Source organism: Molossus molossus, unplaced genomic scaffold (assembly GCF_014108415.1).
Source record: "Molossus molossus isolate mMolMol1 unplaced genomic scaffold, mMolMol1.p scaffold_m16_p_14, whole genome shotgun sequence".
NCBI lineage: Eukaryota > Metazoa > Chordata > Mammalia > Chiroptera > Molossidae > Molossus > Molossus molossus.
The window spans coordinates 57,165,677-57,187,349 of NW_023425349.1; the positions used below are offsets into that span (position 1 = coordinate 57,165,677).

General features: G+C 41.0%; 1 protein-coding gene across 2 annotated transcripts in view; it reads left to right on the forward strand.

Moving 5' to 3' along the window:
* The window catches only part of PDCD1LG2 (programmed cell death 1 ligand 2), a 69,847-nt gene that overhangs the window by 20,890 nt on the left and 27,284 nt on the right, over positions 1-21,673 (forward strand). For both annotated transcript variants that reach the window (XM_036261914.1, XM_036261913.1), the window contains exon 3: positions 11,893-12,192. In XM_036261914.1, the coding sequence (XP_036117807.1) occupies positions 11,893-12,192 (300 nt within the window). The remainder of the gene's footprint in view (positions 1-11,892; positions 12,193-21,673) is intronic.

Genomic DNA, 21,673 nt, shown 5'->3' on the forward strand with positions numbered 1-21,673 from the left:
AAATGAAAGATAAAAACCATATGATCATATCAATAGATGCTGAAAAAAGCATTTGACAAAATCCAGAACCATTTCTGATAAAATTGCTCAGCAATGTGGGAATAGATGATTCATATCTCAACATAATAAAAGCCATATATGAAAAACCTACAGCCAACATCATACTGAATGGGCAAAAACTAAAAGCATTCCACTTAGGAACATGAACAAGACAGGGATGCCCACTTTTGCCACTCTTATTCAACATAGTACTGGATATTTTAGCCACAGCAATTAGACATGAAGAAAAAATAAAAGGGATCAAAATTGGAAAGGAGGAAGTGAAACTGTCATTATTTGCAGATGACATGATATTGTACACAGAAAACCCTAAGACTCCATCAAATATCTACTAGACTTAATAAATAAATTTGGCAAAGTAGCAGGATACAAAATTAATGACAAGAAATTGACAGCATTCTTTTTTTTTTTTTTTTAAATAAATTTTTATTTATTTTTTTGTTACAGATATTTTACCTTTTTACCCCATTGGCACCCCCCACCCCACCCCACCCCCACCCTGTCCCCGGCTTACTTGTCCATGTCCATTGGTCATGCATACATGCATATAAATTCTGTGGTTTATCTCTTCCCACCCCCCCAACCCCCATCCCCTCTTCTGAGGGATGTCAGTCTGTGCCCTACTTCCATGTGTCTGGGTCTACTGTATTCCTCAGACTGTTATGTTCATTATATTCCGTATATAAGTGAGATCATGTGGTATTTATCTTTTTCTGCTTGGCTTCTTCCACTTAGGATAATACTTTCCAGGTCCCTCCATGTCATCTGAAAAGATAAGAGATCTTTCTTTCTTACCGCTGCATAGTACTCCATTGTGTATATGTACCACAGCTTTTTGATCCATTCGTCTACTGGTGGACACTTGGGCTGTTTCCAGATCTTAGCTATTGTAAATAGTGCTGCTATGAACATGGGGGTATATATATTCTTCCTGGTTGGTGTTTCAGGCTTCTTAGGGTATATTCCCAGCAGTGGGATCACTGGGTCAAATGGAAGTTCAATTTTTAATTTTTTGAGGTAACACCGTATTGTTTTCCATGGTGGCTGCACCAGTCTGCATTCCCACCAGCAGTGTATTAGAGTCCCCTTTTCTCCACACCCTCGCCAACACTTGTTGTTTGATGATTTGTTGATGGCGGCCATTCTGACAGGTGTGAGGTGATACCTCATTGTTGTTTTAATTTGCATCTCTCTGATGATTAGTGATGTTGAGCATTTCTTCATATGTCTTTTGGCCATTTGTATGTCCTGTTTGGAGAGGTGTCTATTCAGCTCCTCTGCCCATTTTTTAATTGGGTTCTTTGTCTTCCTTTTGTGGAGTTGTATGAGCACTCTATATATATTGGAAATTAACCCCTTATCTGATACATCATTGGCAATGATGTTCTCCCATACAGTGGGTTGCCTTTGCATTTTGATGATTGTTTCTTTTGCTGTGCAGAAGCCTTTTAGATTGATGTAGTCCCATGTGTTCATTTTCTCCTTTATTTCTGTTGCCTTAGGTGATGTATCAGTGAAAATTCTGCTCCGTATGATGTCCGAAATTTTGTTGCCTACATTTTCTTCTAGAATTTTTATGGATTCACGGGTCACATTTAAGTCTTTTATCCATTTTGAGTTTATTTTTGTGTATGGTGTAAGTTGATGGTCTAGTTTCATTTTTTGCATGTAGCTGTCCAATTTTCCCAACACCATTTATTAAAGAGGCTGTCTTTACTCCACTGTATGCTCTTGCCACCTTTGTCAAATATTAATTGAGCGTATTGCCTTGGGTCCATTTCTGGGTTTTCAGTTCTGTTCCACTGGTCTATATGCCTGTTCTTGTGCCAGTACCAGGCTATTTTGGTTACAGTCGCTTTGTAGTATAACCTGATATCTGGTATTGTGATCCCACCTACTTTGTTCTTCTTTTTCAAGATTGCTGTGGCTATTCGGGGTCTTTTTTGGTTCCATATGAACTTTTGAAGAATTTGTTCTAGTTCTATGAAATATGTCGTTGGTATTTTGATGGGGATTGCATTGAATTTATAGATTGCTTTGGGTAGTATGGACATTTTAATGATGTTAATTCTTCCAATCCATGAGCAGGGTATGTGCTTCAACTTTTTTATATCTTCCTCTATTTCTTTTTTCAATGACCTGTAGTTTTCTGCAAATAGGTCCTTTACTTCATTGGTTAAGTTTATTCCTAGGTATCGTAATTTTTTTGGCGCGATGGTAAATGGGATTGTTTTTTCAGTTTCTCTTTCTGTGAGTTCATCATTGGTGTACAAGAATGCCGTCGATTTCTTGACGTTAATTTTGTATCCTGCTACTTTGCCAAATTCATTTATTAAGTCTAGTACATTTTTGATGGAGTCTTTAGGGTTTTCTATGTACAATATCATGTCATCTGCAAATAATGACAGTTTCACTTCCTCCTTTCCAATTTGGATCCCTTTTATTTTTTCTTCATGTCTGATTGCTGTGGCTAAGACTTCCAGTACAATGTTAAATAAGAGTGGCGAAAGTGGATATCCCTGTCTTGTTCCTGTTCTTAATGGAAATGTTTTTAGTTTCTGTCCATTGAGTATGATGTTGGCTGTAGGTCTTTCATATATGGCCTTTATTATGTCGAGATATGATCCCTCTATTCCTACATTGCTGAGCATTTTTATCAGAAATGGATGCTGGATTTTGTCGAATGCTTTTTCAGCATCTATTGATATGATCATGTGGTTTTTATCTTTCATATTGTTTATGTGGTGTATCACGTTTATTGATTTACGAATGTTGTACCAGCCTTGCATCCCTGGAATGAATCCCACTTGGTCATGGTGAATAATTTTTTTGATGTATTTCTGGATCCGATTTGCTAATATTTTGTTCAGGATTTTGGCGTCTCTGTTCATCAGGGATATTGGCCTGTAGTTTTCTTTTTTCGTAGTGTCTTTTTCTGGTTTTGGAATTAGAATAATGCTGGCCTCATAGAACGTGTTTGGAAGCCTTCCTTCTTCTTGAATTTTTTGAAATAGTTTGAGGAGAATGGGTGTTAGTTCTTTTTTGAATGTTCGGTAAAACTCCCCCGTGAAGCCATCTGGACCTGGGCTTTTGTTTGCTGGGAGAGTCTTGATTACCTCTTCAATTTCCTTAGTTGTTATTGGTCTGTTCAAGTTTTCTATCTCTTCCAGAAATAGTTTTGGGAGACTGTGTGTTTCTAGAAATTTGTCCATTTCGCTTAGATTGTCGAATTTGTTGCCATATAGTTGTTCGTAGTAGTTGTTAACGATCTTTTGTATTTCCGTGGTGTTGGTTGTTACTTCTCCTCTTTCATTTCTGATTTTGTGTATTTGGGTTCTCTCTCTTTGTTTCTTGGTGAGTCTAGCTAAGGGTCCATCAATCTTGTTTATCTTTTCGAAAAACCAGCTCTTTGTTTCATTGATCCTTTGAATTGTTTTTTTGGTCTCTATGTCATTTATTTCTGCTCTGATCTTTACTATTTCCTTCCTTCTACTTGCTCTGGGGTTTTCTTTTTGTTTGCTTTCTAATTCTTTAAGTTGTGAAGATAGACAGTCAATTAGAAATTTTTCTTGTTTTTTGAGGTAGGCCTGTAGTGCTATGAACTTCCCTCTCAGAACTGCTTTCGCTGCATCCCATAGATTTTGTGTTGTTGTGTGTTCATTTTCATTGGTTTCCAGGAAGTTTTTAATTTCTTCCTTGATCTCCTCGGTGACCCATTCATTGTTTAATAACATGCTATTTAGCCTCCATGTGTTGAAATGTCTTTGCATGTTCTTGTTGCAATTGATTTCTAGTTTAAAGCCATTGTGATCTGAGAAGATGCTTGATATGATTTCAATCTTCTTGAACTTGTAGAGATTTAGTTTGTGACCTATCATGTGGTCTATCTTTGAGAATGTCCTATGTGCACTTGAGAAGAATGTGTATTCTGTAGCCTTGGGGTGTAATTCTCTGTAAATATTTATTAAATCCATTTGGTCTAGTGCTTCATTTAGAGTCTCTGTTTCCTTGCTAATTTTTTGCCTAGAGGATCTATCCAGTGCTGTCAATGGGGTGTTGAAGTCCCCTGCTATGATTGTATTGCTGTCGATTTCTCCTTGGAAGTCCTCCAGAAGATTTTTAATATATTTTGGTGCTCCTATATTGGGTGCTTATATGTTTATCAAGGTTATATCTTCCTGTTGGATAGATCCTTTCAATATTATGTAGTGGCCGTCTTTGTCTCTAGTTATGGTCTTCATTTTGAAATCTATTTTATCAGATATGAGAATTGCTACCCCAGTTTTTTTTTTGCTTTCCATTTGCTTGGTAAATTTTGTTCCATCCCTTCACTTTCAACCTATGTGAGTCTTTTGTTGAGAGGTGGGTCTCTTGTAAACAACATATAGATGAGTCTTGCTTTCTTATCCAATCTGCTACTCTGTGTCTTTTTATGGGAGCATTCAATCCATTTACATTTAAGGTGATTATTGATATGTACTTATTTATTGCCATTTTTGTTTAGTGTGGTTCTATTTTTCTTCCCATTTCTACTGCTAATTACAGCAGTCCTTTTAACATTTCTTGCAGTGCTGGTTTGGTGCTAATGTATTCCCTTAGCTTTTTTTTTTTTTTTTGTCTGGGAAGCTCTTTATTTGATCTTCTATTTTGAATGATAGCCTTGCTGGGTAGAGTAGTCTTGGATTCAGATTCTTGTTTTTCATGACTTTGATTACTTCATGCCATTCTCTTCTGGCCTGTAGTATTTCTTGGGAGAAGTCAGCTGAGAGCCTTATGGGGTTCCCTTTGTAGGTAACCTGTTGCTTATCTCTTGCTGCTTTTAGGATTCTCTCTTTGTGTTTAATTTGTGGCATTTTAATTACTATGTGTCTTGGTGTGGGCCTGTTTGGGTTCTTCTTACTTGGGACTCTCTATATGTGCTTCTTGAACTTGAATGCCTTCTTCCTTCACCAAATTAGGGAAGTTTTCTGTCACTATTTTTTTGAATATATTCTCTATCCCTTGCTCATTTTCTTCTTCTTCGGGGACTCCTATGATGCGAATATTATTACGTTTCCAGTTGTCCCATAGTTCTCTTAAGCTGTCTTCCTGTTTTTTAATAGTTTTTTCATTTTGTTTTTCTGATTGGTTGATTTTTTCTACTCTGTCTTCTAATTCACTGATCCGGTCCTCAGCTTCCTCGACTCTGCTTTTTAAACCTTCCAATGTGTTTTTCATTTCTGATATGTCATTTTTTATCTCTTCTTGTTGGTTTTTAATTTCCAATTGGCTTATTTTCAGTGTCTCTATGTCCTTACTCGTGCTGTTCAGCTTCCTCAAGATCATGGCTCTGAATTCTAGCTCTGTTAACATGCCTAATTGCTCCACATTGATCTCATCTTCGGTGGAGGTCTCTTGCTCTTTCATTTGGCTTCTGTTTCTGTGTTTCACCATTTTGGCTATCACTGTGGGCTTTGGAGCCTGTCAAGTTCTCTCTGTGGGTGTTGGTGTTCTGCTGTTTGTGGCTCCCTCTCCTGGGTTTAGATGAGCGAGGGAGGACCCACGTTGAACACCACTCTCAAGTCTTACTTTCCTGGTTAAAGTTGCCAGCCCAGGAAAGGTACTGTTATCCTCTAGCTTTTTGCCTGGAGGCTAGCAGTCTAGGTTACTTGATGAGTTTTGGGTTGTCAGTTGATTGAAAAACTCCCTCTGGTGTTCAGTGAAGGGGCTTTCAGGAGGGTGTGGCAGATGCTGGTTGTTAGTGAGCCTCAATTAGCACTTCAATGGCCCACAGGGTGGGGTTGGATCTCCAAGGGAGGGGCTGCTGCCTCTCCTCAGAGCCCTGGGAAGGAGCAATGTGGCCACCGTCCTGCGTGGCTGCACTCAGCCAAAGCTCTGAGCGCCCTCCAAACCCCGAGTGTCCCGACACAGTTCCAGTCCAGTCTGCCCTCCCTCTGCCGGAGCCCAAGGTGAGTGGCTGTGGCTGTTTCAGCCTCTGTCCCGGCTGCGCTGTGGAGCCGCCTGGGAGTGTAACCCGCGGGCGCCGCTTACAGCTGAGGCTGCTGCTGAGCTGCCGACCGTGGGCTCCCAGCCCCCGTCTCGCCCCTTCGCAAGCCTACCGGGATGGAGTCAGTGTCCCTCGTTGTATGGTCCTCGCAAGCTGCTTTTCTGTTGTTTTTTTTCCGTCGATTTGTCTGTGTTATCGTTGTAATTCCAATTTGGTTCTGGGAGCCGGTGTAGCTCCGTTCACTCCGCCGCCATTTTTCGGTTCCCCGACAGCATTCTTTTATTTATTTATTTATTTTATCCTCACCCGAGGATATTTTTCCATTTTTTGTACAGATAGAATGGGAGGGAGAGAGAGGAAGGGAGAGAGAGTGAGAAACATCGACGTGAAGGGACACATCGAGTGGCTGCCACCCGCACGACCAACCAGGGCCGTGGACAAACTGCAACCGAAGTATGTGCCCTTAGCGGGAACCGAACCCGGGTCTCTCCGGACCGCAGTCCGACGCTCTAACCGCTGAGCCAAACTGGCCAGGGCCCCGACAGCATTCTTATACACCAATGATGAACTCACAGAAATAGAAACTGAAAAAACAATCCCATTTATACTCGCAGCAAAAAAATTAAGATACCTAGGAACAAACTAAACCAAAGAAGTAAAGGACCTCTTCACAGAAAACTACAGGTCATTGAAAAAAAAAAAAAGAGGAAGATAAAAAAAGTGAAAACACATACCTTGTTTATGGATTGGAAGAATTAATATCATTAAAATGTCCATATTACCCACATCAATCTATAGATTCAATACAATCTCCATCAAAATAGCAATGACATATTTCAAAGAAGTAGGACAAACACTACAAAAGTTTATATGGAACCAAAAAGGACCTCGAACAGCAATCTTGAAAAAAAAGAACAAAGTAGGAGGAAATCACATTACCAGATTTCAGGTTATACTACAAAGCCACTGTAATCAAAACAGCCTGGTATTGGCACAAGAACAGGCAGATAGATCAATGAAACAGAACAGAGACCCCAGAAATGGACCCAAGACAATATGTTCAATTAATATTTGACAAAGGCTGCCCTGGCCAGTTTGGCTCAGCGGTTAGAGCATCGGCCTGCGGTCCGGAGAGACCCGGGTTCGGTTCCCGCTAAGGGCACGTACTTCGGTTGCAGTTTGTCCCCGGCCCTGGTTGGTCGTGCGGGTGGCAGCCACTCGATGTGTCCCTTCACGTCGATGTTTCTCTCTCTCTCTCCCTTCCTCTCTCTCCCTCCCACTCTATCTGTACAAAAAATGGAAAAATATCCTCTGGTGAGGATTAAAAAAAAAAAAAAAATATTTGACAAAGGTGACAAGAGCATACAGTGAAGTCAAGACAGTCTCTTCAATAAATGATGTTGGGAAAATTGGACAGCTACTTGCAAAAAAATGAAGCTAAACCACCAACTTATACCATGCACAAGAATAAACTCAAAATGGATAAAAGACTTAAATGTAACTCATGAATCCATAAAGATTCTAGAAGAAAATGTAGGCAACAAAATTTCAGACATCACACACATGGTAGAATTTTCACTGGTAGAACACCTAAGGCAAGAGAGTCAAAGGAAAAAATAAACACATGGGACTACATCAAACGAAGAAGCTTCTGAACATGAAAAGAAACAATCATCAAAATGTAAAGGGAACCCACTATATGGGAGACCATAACTGCCAATGATGCATCAGATAAGGAATTAATTTCCATAATATATAGAGTACTCATACAACTCAACAGAAGGAAGACAAAGAACCCAGTTAAAAAATGGGCAGAGGACCTAAATAGACACCCCACCAAATAGGACATACAAATGGCCAAGAGATATATATAAAAAATGCTCAAAGCCACTAATTATCAGAAAGATGCAAATTAAAACAGCTCTGAGGTATCACTTCACACCTGTCAGAATAGCTGCCATCAACAAATCATCAAACAAGTACTGGCGAGGGTGTGGAGAAAAGAGGACTCTAGTACACTGCTGGTGGGAATGCAGACTGGTGTAGCTACTACGGAAAACACTATGGTGTTACCTCAAAAAGTTAAAAATTAAACTGCCATTTAACCCAATGATCCCACTTCTAGTAATACACCCTAAGAAGCCTGAAACACTAATCAGAAAGAATATATGTATCCCTATGTTCATAGCAGCACTATTTACAATAGCTAAGATCTGGAAACAGTCCAAGTGTCCATCAGTAGATGAGTGGATAAAAAAGCAGTGGTACATATACACAGTAGAGATGACATGGAGTGACCTGGATAGTATTATGCTAAGTGAAACAAGCCAAGCAGAGAAAGACAAATATCACATGATATAACTTATTTGTGGAATATAACGAACTAAACAAACTGATGAACAAAGTTGACCCAGAAACATAGAGGTAGGGCACAGACTGACAAACCTCAGAAGAGGGGGTGTTGGGGGGAAAGAGATAAACCACAGAACTTATATGCATGTATGCATAACCAGTGGACATAGACAACAAAACTGGGGATGGGGTGGGGGGGATGGGGAGGAGGGTGTCAATGGGGGAAACATCTATAACAAAAACAAATTAATAAAAATAATTTTTTAAAAAAGAGGGTTCTATTTGGGAGAACCAGGTAAGAATTGTAACAAGTGTTCAGTGGAACCCAGAAAACAGAACCACGTAAGAAATTTGGAAGCACAACATCTATGTTCACATACATCGTCCCAGAGTGTTCTCAACCTGGCAAAGCAAGTGCAGGTGTGATTAGCATTGTTTTTCACAGAAGCACTCGTGATATACGGCTCTGCCCCCACCCCACCCTGCACAAAGGAGTGCTGGGCGGATGTAAGTTTCTGTAATAGGTCTCTGTTACAAAGGCACATGAATGTTCTAGTCATGATTGAGACAGGGGTTAGAGGTAAGATGTAAATTTGTCAGTCATTTTTCATAAATCTCAAGTTTGTGTGCAGCGCTTACAATCCAATATGCTGTGTGATCATTAAGAATGACGATTTGCACCCTGGCTGGTTTGGCTCAGCAGTTAGAGCGTTGGCTCCAGAACCAACGGGTCTCAGAGTCTGATTCCGGTCAAGGGCACTTACCTGGGTTGCAGGTTTGATCCTTGGCCAGGTCAGGGTCATTTGGGAGGCAACCAAGTGATGTGTCTCTCACGTTGATGTTTCTCTCTCTCTCTTCCCCTCCTTTCTTTCTACTTTCTCTGAAAATCAATGGAAAAAATTTTCTCAGATGAGGATTAACGGGAAAAAAAAGAATGTCAATTTGTGTGATCTTATGCAAGTTGCATTTTCATGAGAGGAAAACAGAAGTGAATATGGTTAGGTTCAGTCTTTCTCCTTCTCCCTCTTTCTGTCTTTTATTTGCCGAACTTTAATTGGAATTTAGTATGTGCTAGGCGCTGGAGATATCAAAACAAACTCAACCTGGCTATTGCCTTCAAGGACTTGCAAGATAGTAGGAAGAAAATCATGAGTAAACAGAGAATTGCAGTGTGAATCATTTAAGCAACTTATAAAAAAAACCAAAATGACTTACACTGTGAAATCTGTTGCCTAGGATGGTCAGGGAATGAGCTTTCCTGGTTAATAAAATATTGTGGTTAATAAAAAACGGCCAAGCATTCCATATATGGATTGTCACTTTCCCAAGAACAGGACCAATGTTTGCTGACCACCTACTATAAGGTACTTCACATGTGCCATTTCTCTTAGTTTTTACAATACTGGGAGGTAGATATTAACCTTGTACCTTTACAGATAAATAAGCTGAGACTCACACAGGTTAAATGACATGATCAAGATCAAGGAGCTCATAATCTCAATACAGTTGGAATTTGAACCCAGATTTGTCTGTTACTAAATCAAATGCCCTAATCCAACGACTTTTTATATGGAAACAACTCCTCAAATAGCATATGCTCAGAAGCCTCCCCCAGTATTTATTGTGAGTTTGGTTTGACTGATTAAATTAAGGAATGAATGAAGCAAGCTCTACTGAACGTAACGATCTAATCTTCGGTCATGATTCAGAAGCTACTTCGGGACCTTGCTCCACCGCAGTCCTAATGAATATCCATTCATTCATGATGGAAGCAGGAGGATTTTGTAGTTTCTCACACTTTATCTGTGCATGCACTGCTCTCATTATTTTACCATGTTTGACTACGCTTTATGTTACTGTTCTTGTAAAATTCTTTAAATCAACCCAACTTTTATTTTTTGAACAAAATGGCAAGTGGAAAACCAGCATCACTGGTGCTAGTAAACAGAGGATTAGAGCAAATATAAGTGCAGTGAAAATAAGGTGGGGTTGTTCCAATCTACCAGATACTGCTATCTGTCTGGGAGCTTCCTGTTTTTTTGTTTTCATCCCCACCCAAGGACACTTTTGCATTTATCTTTAGATAGAGTGGGAAGGAGAGAGGGAGGAAGAGAGAAAGAAACATCAATGTGAGAGAGACACATTGAGTGGCTGCCACCCACACAACCCCAATCAGGGCCAGGGACAAACTGCAACTGAGGTACGTGCACCTAGTGGTTCTCAACCTGTGGTTCGCGACCCCTTTGGGGGGTCGAACAACCCTTTCACAGGGGTCGCCTAAGACCATTGGAAAACACATATTTCCGATGGTTTTAGGAACTGAGACACCGCTCCTCTATTCGACTCCAGGCCGGTCCGCCCACATGCAGATACACCCATGTACAACATGAGGAACTGTATTAAAGGATCGCAGCATTAGGAAGGTTGAGAACCACTGCTGGTAACCGAACCCATGACTATCTGGTCTGCAGGCTGACACTCTAACCGCTGAGCCAAACCGGCCAGGGCTCCTGTTTTATTAAAAAGAAAAATATCCATTGTTAGAGATATGGGACTCTGGTTGCAAGTTATATGTAATTTGAAGGATTGAAATAAAATTGAAGAGGAAACAAAATCCTCTCTGAATAATCCAGCTCCTTTCAGGCCCCAATTCTGCCCCATCTAAAATCATTTTGCAATCTTCTGGTGGTGTGTGCTCACACTTTGGGAAATACTGCTTCATTGGAAACTACAGATTGAGAAGTCAAACACCTCTGACTTTTAGCTTGACTAACTGTGTCCTGGAGCACACCTCATGAGCCAGTTTCCTCAACTATAAATACGTATTTCATGCTTGTATTTTCAGGATTAAATGGTATAGTTATAAAGAGCTTAGCATAGTGCCTTAATATAACTTCATGTTAGTTCCATTCTTTCTCCTTGTTGATAGAAAATAAGCTTCTCTGGTGGGCTTGTGTGATGGTGGTTAAGAGCGATTGGGATTTAGGAATACCTGGGTCTGATCTTAGCTGTGCAATTTTAGGCAAATTGCCTAACCCTTCTGTGTCTCAGTTTCCTTTTCTGAAACTGAGAAGAGGGGTTCTAACTCGCTGGTTTCCTGGGAAGCTAACTGAGACTGCGTGTTAGCAGACAGCTAACATATAGTAACTCAACATGTGGTCGTTGTTATTACTATCATTGGTGAAAGGTGGGTAATGTTTTCCAGGGAATGATGTAATTCGATTCACCTGAAAAACATGAGCCTGGATACTAGGTGGTAGGAGGGCCATCAGCTATACAGGTGGGGAGGAGAGAACCGCCTCAGAGCGGTGGGTTGAGAGTTCCGCTCTTGCCCAGACTGGCTGGGGAAAGGAGAGGAAAGGGCCCGAGCAGTGCCCAGATAATGACAGGTATTTCCTCGACGAGGGGGGTGGCCCGAGTCTTCTCCTCTCCCACTCTGTACGGAACTGAAATGTGAAGGCAGACAATGGGAGAACGTCTTGTTTTCTGTTTAGCTTTATTCAGAGTGACGGTCCCTAAAGAACTGTACACAGTAGAACACGGCAGCAATGTGACCCTGGAGTGTGATTTTTACTCTGGATATTATCTGGAAGCTGAAAATGTAGAAGCCAATTTGCAGAAGGTGGAACACAACACATCGTCACATGTTGCCACTCTGCTGAAGGAGCAGCTGACCCAGGGGAAGGCCTTATTCCACTTCCCCCGAGTCCGAGTGAGCGATGCAGGGAAGTACCGCTGCGTGGTCATCTATTCGAGCGCCTGGGACTACAAGTACCTGACTCTAAAAGTCAAAGGTGAGTAGTTTCAGGAACTGGAATCCATGGACGCCTCTCTCCAACAAGCACCTAACGCGAGCTCAAGCTAAAGCTGGGAGGATGGTCATCAGAGGATAGAGCTATCTCAAAGAAAAGAAAAGCACCTGTTCAAAACTAATTTTTGGCATACGAGTATAAAGATAAAGGTAAATAGGGGCAGGGGTTGCAGGAATAAATGGGGCTAGAGGAAGCCAGGACACGAATCCTTGAAAGGTAGGAGGGTGCCAAAGATTGGCTGTGCCTAATTCAGCTTTTTTTTTTTTTTTTTTTAGAAATAACACTACTTTTGATTATTAAGCTACTCTTTGAGAACAGCTTATTCCTCTAGTCCAGGATTATATAAACCATGGTTTGCCATCCACTTATAGATTAAAATATCAGTTTAGTGAGTAGTAACCAGGTGGATCCCCCCACCCCCAATAAAATGAATGTATGAACAAAATGAATAGAATAGAATACATCAGACGGTATCGCACAGTAGGGCTGTGTTGTTTTGTGAAACTCTTGTTTCAGAAGGTGTGAGTATGGTGGCTCATGGTATAAAATATTTTTCTCACTCTGGTTCAGTCTAAAAAGTTTGGAAAGCACTACTCATTAATTGCAGATGAAGCAGAAATTCACAGAAGTGAAGCAGGTGACCTGAGGGAGCCATGTGAGGTCCCCATCCCTCTGGGTTCATGGCTCTCTCCATCACAATATGAGCCAAGAACCTAAATCTGAAAAGAATCTTCAAGTTCTTGTTTGTTCTAGGAAAGGTCATTTTGGGAAAGACCTACAACTATAGAAGCATAGATTTGGCTCTGTTCGTTGGCTTGTAGTTTTTCAGCCTTCACTGACTGTTCTGAGTTCATCTATTGCCAATTGTTCTCTCTTTCCTCCAGCTCTCCCACTAGACCTCTGTTTTGTCTTCGCAAGTGTCTGTGGATTCTGGTCCCTAAACACTAGTCCGTGTCCTTGGCAGCAATGGTATGATCTTATAATCTGGTACAAAGAAGGACAAACTAAAAGGATTAAACATGAGGGTGAATGTCGTTTTCACCTGTGATTTAGGGCAGGTTATTTCACATTTCATAATCTTGCATTTTTCTTATTTGTAAAAGGATAACAACAGTAGCATCTACCACATAGGATTATTGTAAAAATTAAAAGATAATGGACATAAAGAACTAAGCATGGCACCTAGCATGTGATATGGTGAGTGCCCAGAGATTTAATTCAAACGCCCTCCATTATTGCAGGGACCGTGACCCCCTCATACTCAACTATCCATAAGTCATCAGGAAAGTCTTTAGCCTGGATGAAACTGCCTTCTGTCTTTATTGCATTTCCTACATCCAGGCTTAAATTGGGAGGAACTCACAGAACACTGAAGTTAGTCTGAGTTCAATTAACAGGAAGAGAGAAGGCAGTACAAGTTTATGATTCCCTAATGAACTCTGGTATATGCACCTCTAAATCACACCCCCCCCCATTTGTTGATCTCCATTTGAATGCTGTAATGCATCTAGTGTCTTTGGGAAGTTTGGGGGCAGTCACCCCATGTTCTCTCTGTGGACAAAGGCTAGTCCTCATTCTTAGGAAGGCACTCTGCCTGCATCCTCACTGAGACCAAGGATGGTTTGGGTGTGGAACAGATTTATTCCTTAAATATTAGTTAATTAATTAATTAATTAATTAACTTGTTAAGGGTCTCCAAGCTAGGGTATGTGGGATTCACAGAGACTTTCTAAGGAACACATAGGCACAGGCAGTTTTAGGAAACGAGTTTCTCAATCTGCATCTTCCCCCAGTACTCCTTCCCCAAATTGAGTGTGCCTGAGAACATGCCTTCCAGGCAAGGTTCTTGGGGTTCCCCTAGAATACTTCCTCTTTTATTATTGCTTTCTCCCACTTCATAGCAAGCCTACCTGTACCCATCACGAATACAATGCATTGCCCCATTGTGTAAAAATCGCCATAACCCTAAACAAAAGAATAATTAGAAATATTGATAACTTATCCAGATATAATAACTAACAAATCCTTTTGCAGATGAGGAGGTATCAAATTCTCTGTTTTCAACAAAACTGAAGGAAGCCCTAACAGATGAGCAGCCGATAATAAAAGATGAAGTCATTTTTGCCATATAAATCATAAGGCTTTCAAAGAATAAAATGCATAACTTCCATACCCACCAACTTATTCTTATGAGAAAAATTCCTTAGCCCTTATAGCTACGGAAAATGAAAAGTAGAAATAGAATTGATGCTGAATCCTGTCTCAGTTCAACCATAAATTATATGCATCTTAAGATTCATGAACAAATGGGGGGAAAAAACCCATCCATCTCATTAAGAAATACATTTTCAATAAACCTTTATCTTTTATCTTTAATAATTATCAATATTCATATTTTATGCTTTGATTTTACATGTGCTAATAATAATGGAGTTTAGATTTCAATGCAAAAGAAAGCTTTGAACATAAACCCTTATGGTCACAAGAAAAAAAACTTAATTTCAATAGCAATACATCGTTTAGCCATACATGGGATAATCAATAAAAGAGCTTTTAAACATGTTGCATTAGGATAAAATCCTGAAGAAAAAGTGAAATGAGAACTGAGGTTCAAGGAATAAAAAGAAACAAAGCTCTGGCCATTAGCGAAGAATTTTTGTATTTTTCAACAGATGGTAGTGTGTATGAAAGACACCTTCTTTGATATCTAGATGACATTGGATACATGTGTAAAACAGTTGTTTTACTAAAAATAGCAATGTTTCTAAACTGCTCAACATCAAAATTTTTTCAACCTAGAAATATGAAAAACTTTAAGATTCAACTTAACATGTGAGAGGGTACACACTGCATCACAATTCTTTCAGGAGGCATGCAAGGCAAAACAAAGTTGAGGATCATCACCTAAGAGTATTTTACCTTGATCAGGGATCTCTCAAGGAAGCAGGGGAGATTTGGGGCCCCAGTTAGGATCTGCTTAAATGAAATAGGACCAGAGGAAGAATGAGTGTTTTTCTTAAAATGCCTATTCTGTGGTATAAACCTTGAAAAGAGGTGGTTTGTGTGTGTGTGTGTGTGTGTGTGTGTGTGTGTGTGTGTGTGTTTCCCCTTCTTTAATGTCTAGGCAACAGTTCATCTTAAAAATAGTGAAAATAGAACTGATTGACTGATTTCAAAAGCATAGTGGAAAAAATAGTAGGTAGAATGGCTGGAGAGTCCGGAAGAGACAGTAATAGGAGGATGAGAACTAGCCTGTGCAAAGAATCCCCCACAAACACAGAGCAAGTACTAAGAATAGAAGGGCCAAACCAGCCTACAGGCCCGGGCAAAGCATGAAGTTGAGGATGGTAGAGAGCCAACATCTGGAATGAACTGAGGCTTACAGCATGGCTTCCATTCTTTCTTGCAAGAGAAATGCTCTTCACCCTAAGAAGGGAAGACCAAGGGCATAAGGAGGAAAGAGCCCAAGAGAAGCCATGTGGTAAGTGGAGAGATGACTGTGCGTTCAGACTCCAAGCCCAGGGAAAGCATTTGTTAAAATAACTTACTGATAGGGCTCCACTCTTGGTGTCTTTTCTCCACTAGGGAAACAGAAGGAAATAAGGAAAGTTGAAGTTAAAAACACAATGAATTTCTAAGGGAGGGAATGCTTCTGGGAATTATAACCTATTTAACCTGATGTTCCTCTCTAGGCCTTTTAACAGACAAATTGAGAGCAATCCTAAAATATTTTTTTCAGTGATTATTAGAAGCCTGCCTGGATTCTGTAAGGCAAGGGAATGTAAAACTACATTTTTAAAAACCTTAGTTACTGTCATTATGATGATAAAGCAGATAATACTATGTAGAGCTTATCTTTATTTCAGAAATGCAAGAGTTCCCAGTAATTTATGAATCATATAGTCAGAGAAAACAGAAAATGTTTAAACCAGTGGAAATTTAAGTCAGGAAATCACACACACACACACACACACACACACACACACACACGTATTTTTCTTTTTGCTGCAACAGACTGAGAAGCCAACCTGGGAACGGAGGCAAAATAAGCAATTAGCGAGAGCAAGAAGCTGCTATCCACAGTGGGCAGGAGGGAAACAGGAAAGCAGGGGTAATGCAGCCCAGTGGGCCTGTCCAGTGGCAGCTGGAGCCAGGGAAGAGGTGTGGCTGTTGCCAGAGAGGCCATTATAGCATGGAGCATGGGGGAGAAATACCTTAACTTTTCCTCTCTCGCGCCCGCCAATCTTCCCACCATGTTCCTGTTGGCTGTCAAGCACCTGGAATACACAGACTGCAGGAGTCAGTCTTCCTGTACCAAAAAACAGAAGAAAATTTGAGGGATGAATCTGAGGAAAAACAGTCCCAAGACCCACACAGCACACACCGTGTGCATAAAATAGTAAAATGTGGGTTAAATAATAGTAACCTATCTATCTATAACAGGCTGAACAACTAGTAGTTGTTGAGTCAGGTCTAGCAAAGGGTGATTGATGCCCTTGGGTAACCTGGAGATAGTCTTCAAGTGTCAAGGCATCTGTTATAGCCAACCATGCTGGGCAGTCATTCATTCATTTAACAAAATTGATCTTATGACCTAGGGCCGTTGGGCCTAAATATGCTCAGCACATAGAAGACAATTAGTCATACTGTACTTTGTACTGTTTGATAATATCTGGGGTATAACTCATGTTACATTAGCAAAAATAAAGTGAATCCAAAGACTGGTGTCTAGAACTGGGTCTGACAACCGTGTCCTATGAGAAATGGTTGAAAGAAGAAGACATGTTTTATCTACAGGTGAAAAGACCATAAGGAGTCTCACCAATTGTCTTCAAATACCTGAAGGGTTGCCTTCTCACGTGGAAGAGCTAATGATAGTCACTAACACTAATTGAGTATTTATTATGTTTTAGGCACATAGCTCATTTAATCATTCTAACACTCCTGTTAAGGATAAGTATTATCGTACCTATTTTATTTTATTTTTTATTTTTTTTCTTTGTTGATTTTAGAGAGAGAGGAAGGGAGAGAGAGAGAGAGAGATAGAAACATTGATGAAAGAGAACATCAATTGGCCGCCTCCTGCATGCCCTCCACTGGGGATCAGGCCCACAACCTGGGCATGTGCCCTGACTGGGAATTGAACCAGTGACCTATTGGTTCATGGTTCAATGCTCAACCACTGAGCCACACTGGCCAGGCTATCATACCTATTTTATAAGTGAACAACCTGAAGACTCAATGGGTCATGTAACCAGCCCTTGGCTCAAGCCTAGTCAAACCTTTCAGACTCTAAAGCCTATGTTCTTAACTACTATGCTTATAATACGTGTTGTTATACTAAACCAGACAAAAACTAGTGGTGGAAGCCACCATAAGGCAAAATTTGACTTGGCATAAGGATGATTTTATTCAATGAAAGTTTAACTTTTTATCATTTATTATGGCAATAACTACTTCTGGAAGTAGGAGCGTCCATTCACAGATGGACTTAATGAAAAGTCATTTATGTAGCAAGTTACTAATATTAGAAAAGAAGTATTATTGAAAATAAAAAGGGACAATTCATAATGATTTAAAAAGTCAATTTGACAGGAAGACATAACAATCCTAAATGTGGGTACATATAACAACATAGCTTCAAAATATATATAAAAAAAGTTGACAGGCTTAAAAAAGAAATACACAGCCCTGACCAGTTTGGCTCAGTGGTTGGAGCATTGGCCTGTGGACCAGAGAGTCCCGGCTTCAGTTCCCACTAGGGGCATGCACCAAAAAAAAAAAGGAAATAAAAGTATCCACAATTATATTTGGAGACTTCAACTCATTTCTATTATAACTGATAGAACAAACAAAAAAGAAAATAGAAGAGTTGAACAACACAGCCACCTTGACCTAACTGACATACATAAAACTTATACCCGATGACTACAGAATATACATTATTTACAAGTGCATGTGAAACATTCATCAAGGTATTTATTTAGCAAATTTGCTAAAGAAGATATTTCTCATTGAGCAGGAAGTTGGGATAGTTGAATTTTAAGCCCACTCCCACTCCAAAATTCTAAAATTTAGTCATCTTTTCCTAAGAACAATGCCCTCAATCCAGCTTCCTCATTGTGTGTTGCCACTTCCCAAATATAGAAGAGGCTATGGAGACGTCTTTAACAGCCCAGCTCCCAATTCCTCACCCTCCTATCTCTGAAATCATATCTCAACTTGGCCGTGAAGTTCAGCTTTTTTTTTTTTTTTTTTTATATCCTCACTTGAGGACATTTTTGCATTTATCTTCAGGTAGAGTAGGAGGGAAAGAGGGGGGAAGAGAGAGAGAGAAACATCGATGTGAGAGACAGACATCGAGTGGCCACCACCCACACGACCTCGACCAGGGCCGGGGACAGGGACAAACTGCAACCAAGGTATGTGCCCTTAGTGGGAACCAAACATGGGACTCTCTGATCTGCGGACTGACATTCTAACTGCTAAGCCAAACTGGCCAGGGCGAAGGTCAGCTTCTTATCCCAAGCTGTCCTATGGGAGCAGGCCAGACCTTCACCTACAACACACTACTCCTATGAATCTATTTATTCTCCATCTCCCCTGAAGACCCCAGAACTTCAGAAATAACCTACAATATGACTTCCGGTCAAGATGGCAGCATAGGTAAATGTGGTATTGCGTCCTCCCACAACCACATCAAAGTTACAACTAAACTACAGAATAACCATCATTCAAAACCACCTGAAATCAAGTTGAATGAAAGTCCTACAACTACGGAATTAAAGCAGTAGCCACATGGAGACTGGTAGGAGGGGCGGAGGGGCAGAGGGCTGATCCCACACCCACGTGTGGCGGATAAAAATCAGGAGGATACCTCGAATGGGAAGGTCCTCCCTGAGGACTGAGGGGTCCCCATCCCACACCAGACACCCCACTCAGGGTTCCAGGGCCAGGAAGAGAAGTCCCCATAACTTCTGGCTGGAAAAACCAGCGGGAACTGAGGCTCAGGGAGGCTGAGGTGGCTGGAGCCCCAGGCAGCTCCTTAAAGGGCCCGCGCATGGACTTATTCGACTCGCTCCCTCTGAGCTTGGAGGGGAGGCAGCTCGAGGGGCACCAGAGACATACAGGAAAGAACTGAGCTGATTGGCACTAAGGGGGCTTTCTCTGGGACAAACGTGCTGTCAGAGGCCTTTGTTCCTTTGGTGAGCCCTTCCCTGGGGCAGCAGAGAGTGGCCATATCTGGGACTCCAGCAACCTGGCTCACACTGGTAGCCCCGCCCTGGTGATTTCCTGAGGCCCCGCCCCACCCAACTTTCAGGCCCACCCAAGCTGTTGCCAGTTGTTTAACCATAGGATTGGCCTGTCTTGGATCCTGCTTCAGGTTTTCTTAAATTCTTTCCAACAAGCAGCATCTGGTCTCAGATAGCCCCATACCTCTGGTTAAGTACTACACAGAAACAAACACAGGGAGGCAGCCAAAATGAAGAGACAAAGAAACAGGTTCCAAATGAAAGAACAGAACAAAACTCCAAGAAAAGAACTAAGCGAAATGGAGATAAGCAACCTAACAGATGCTGAGTTCAAAACATTGCTTATAAGGATGCTCAGTGAACTTAGTGAGAACCTCAGTGAACTTAGTGAGGGCCTCAAGAGCATAAAAAAGGACCAGTCAGAAATGAATACATATCTATCGACAATGGAATGTACAAACAAAATGAACAGGCAGGACAGAAACATTCCATAGATACAGAGAACATTTTGTTAGTTGCCAGATGGGAGGGGGGTTGGGGGAATGGGTGAAAAAGGTGAAGGGATTAAGAAGTACAGATTTATTGCTAGACTGACAAACCTCAAAGGGAAAGGGGTTGGGGGGTGGGAAGAAATAAACCAAAGAACTTTTATGCATAACCAATGGACACGGACAATAGTGTGGGAAAAGGCAGGAGGAGGGCGGGAGTGGGGAGGAAGGGGTTAATGGGGGAAAAATGAGGAACATCTGTAATACATTCAACAATAAAGATTTTAAAAAATAATAACCTACAATATAGTAGGATGAAATGATTAAAAGAGGACAGTCCACCAAGGGGGAAAAATGTGTAGATAACATACAATGATAGTTAAAGTGAGTATTCAGAATGCATGGCTGATTGCTGGTATTTGACTCCATGGAGACTGTTGAGTCTAACAGGTTCAAGTCCTCCAGTAGACTGGTTCAGAACCTGATTCTCCTCGTGTACTAGCTCTGGGTAGTCCTAAATTCCCCTGGAAAACGTACCCTTCTATATTCTATCCCCAGACAGTTGCAATTACATAGAAAATCATCCTCTGAGGATGATTTCAATGCAGAACTGAGAACACTGGAGCCATGAAGGGCATGAGCTCAAGCCCCCACATCCACCCCGGATTCCAGCTCTTTCCTTATTTACACAATAGGAATAGGCATTTTAACTCTGCATAGGGTTCTCATGTCGTTTAAATGGCACGATGTATGTTAAGGGGAGGGAGCCAGCTTTTAGAACCACACACCCCTGCTCCTCTCCAAGTTCTGGACTAAATGAGCTATATACACAAGAATCAACACCAAATGGGAAATGAACTCCATTGTTCAAATTAATAACTGAATTAGCACATACTTTTCCCGTTCCCCTCTCCCAATTCTGGGGCTTCTCTGGTAATTTACACTGGAGAGCATGACTTAGAATAGGGACCTTTTATATCTTGTTCCTTGAGCTTAACCTAAGAGTCCAGGTTTGCAGATCAGACCCTAAGGTCACTCATCCATCCAGCCTTATGGATAAGAAAATCTGCCCCACCTTCCCAGCCACAAGCAGAGCTGGATACTGTGAACTGGGAAGAGGTCAGAGCTTATTGAGCTAAGCAGGCCGGCCGGCAGGCCCAGCGGAACATGCTTCACCGCGTGGACACCAGAACTTCAACAGAGGCCACAGGTTTTCAACAGCACTTGAAGGTGCAGTCACCCTGCTCTCCAGTGAACTGTGCATGACCCAGTGAATGTCTGGCTATAATGAGTCAAATTAGCAACTCATAATATAGGGACACATGGGAGGTGCTCAAGGCACAGAAACTGGGGAGGGACAAGAACATTTCCCCCTCCTCCATGGTACGTGAAAGCACAGGGCATCAAGCTCAGCACCTAGGAAACACTTAGTAAATTATACATATTTGATTTTTTCCACATGGCTGTTGCTTCTCAAAGTCTGTGCCCATTGACACTCCTCCCAAATTTTAAGGAAAAAAACCCGTTTCATCACACTTGTGCCATATATCTATGTTTACTTCTAAGATTGTATTGAAATTCTATTTCTTTAGGAAATATGTTTTACTTAATAAAAGCTAGTGCTCATTTCCTCTTCCCTTCTCCAAAACTCAGCATGTTACTTTCCACACTCCCTGGTATCTGCATATGTTGTTAATCACTATTTATCTTTAGCTATCCTTA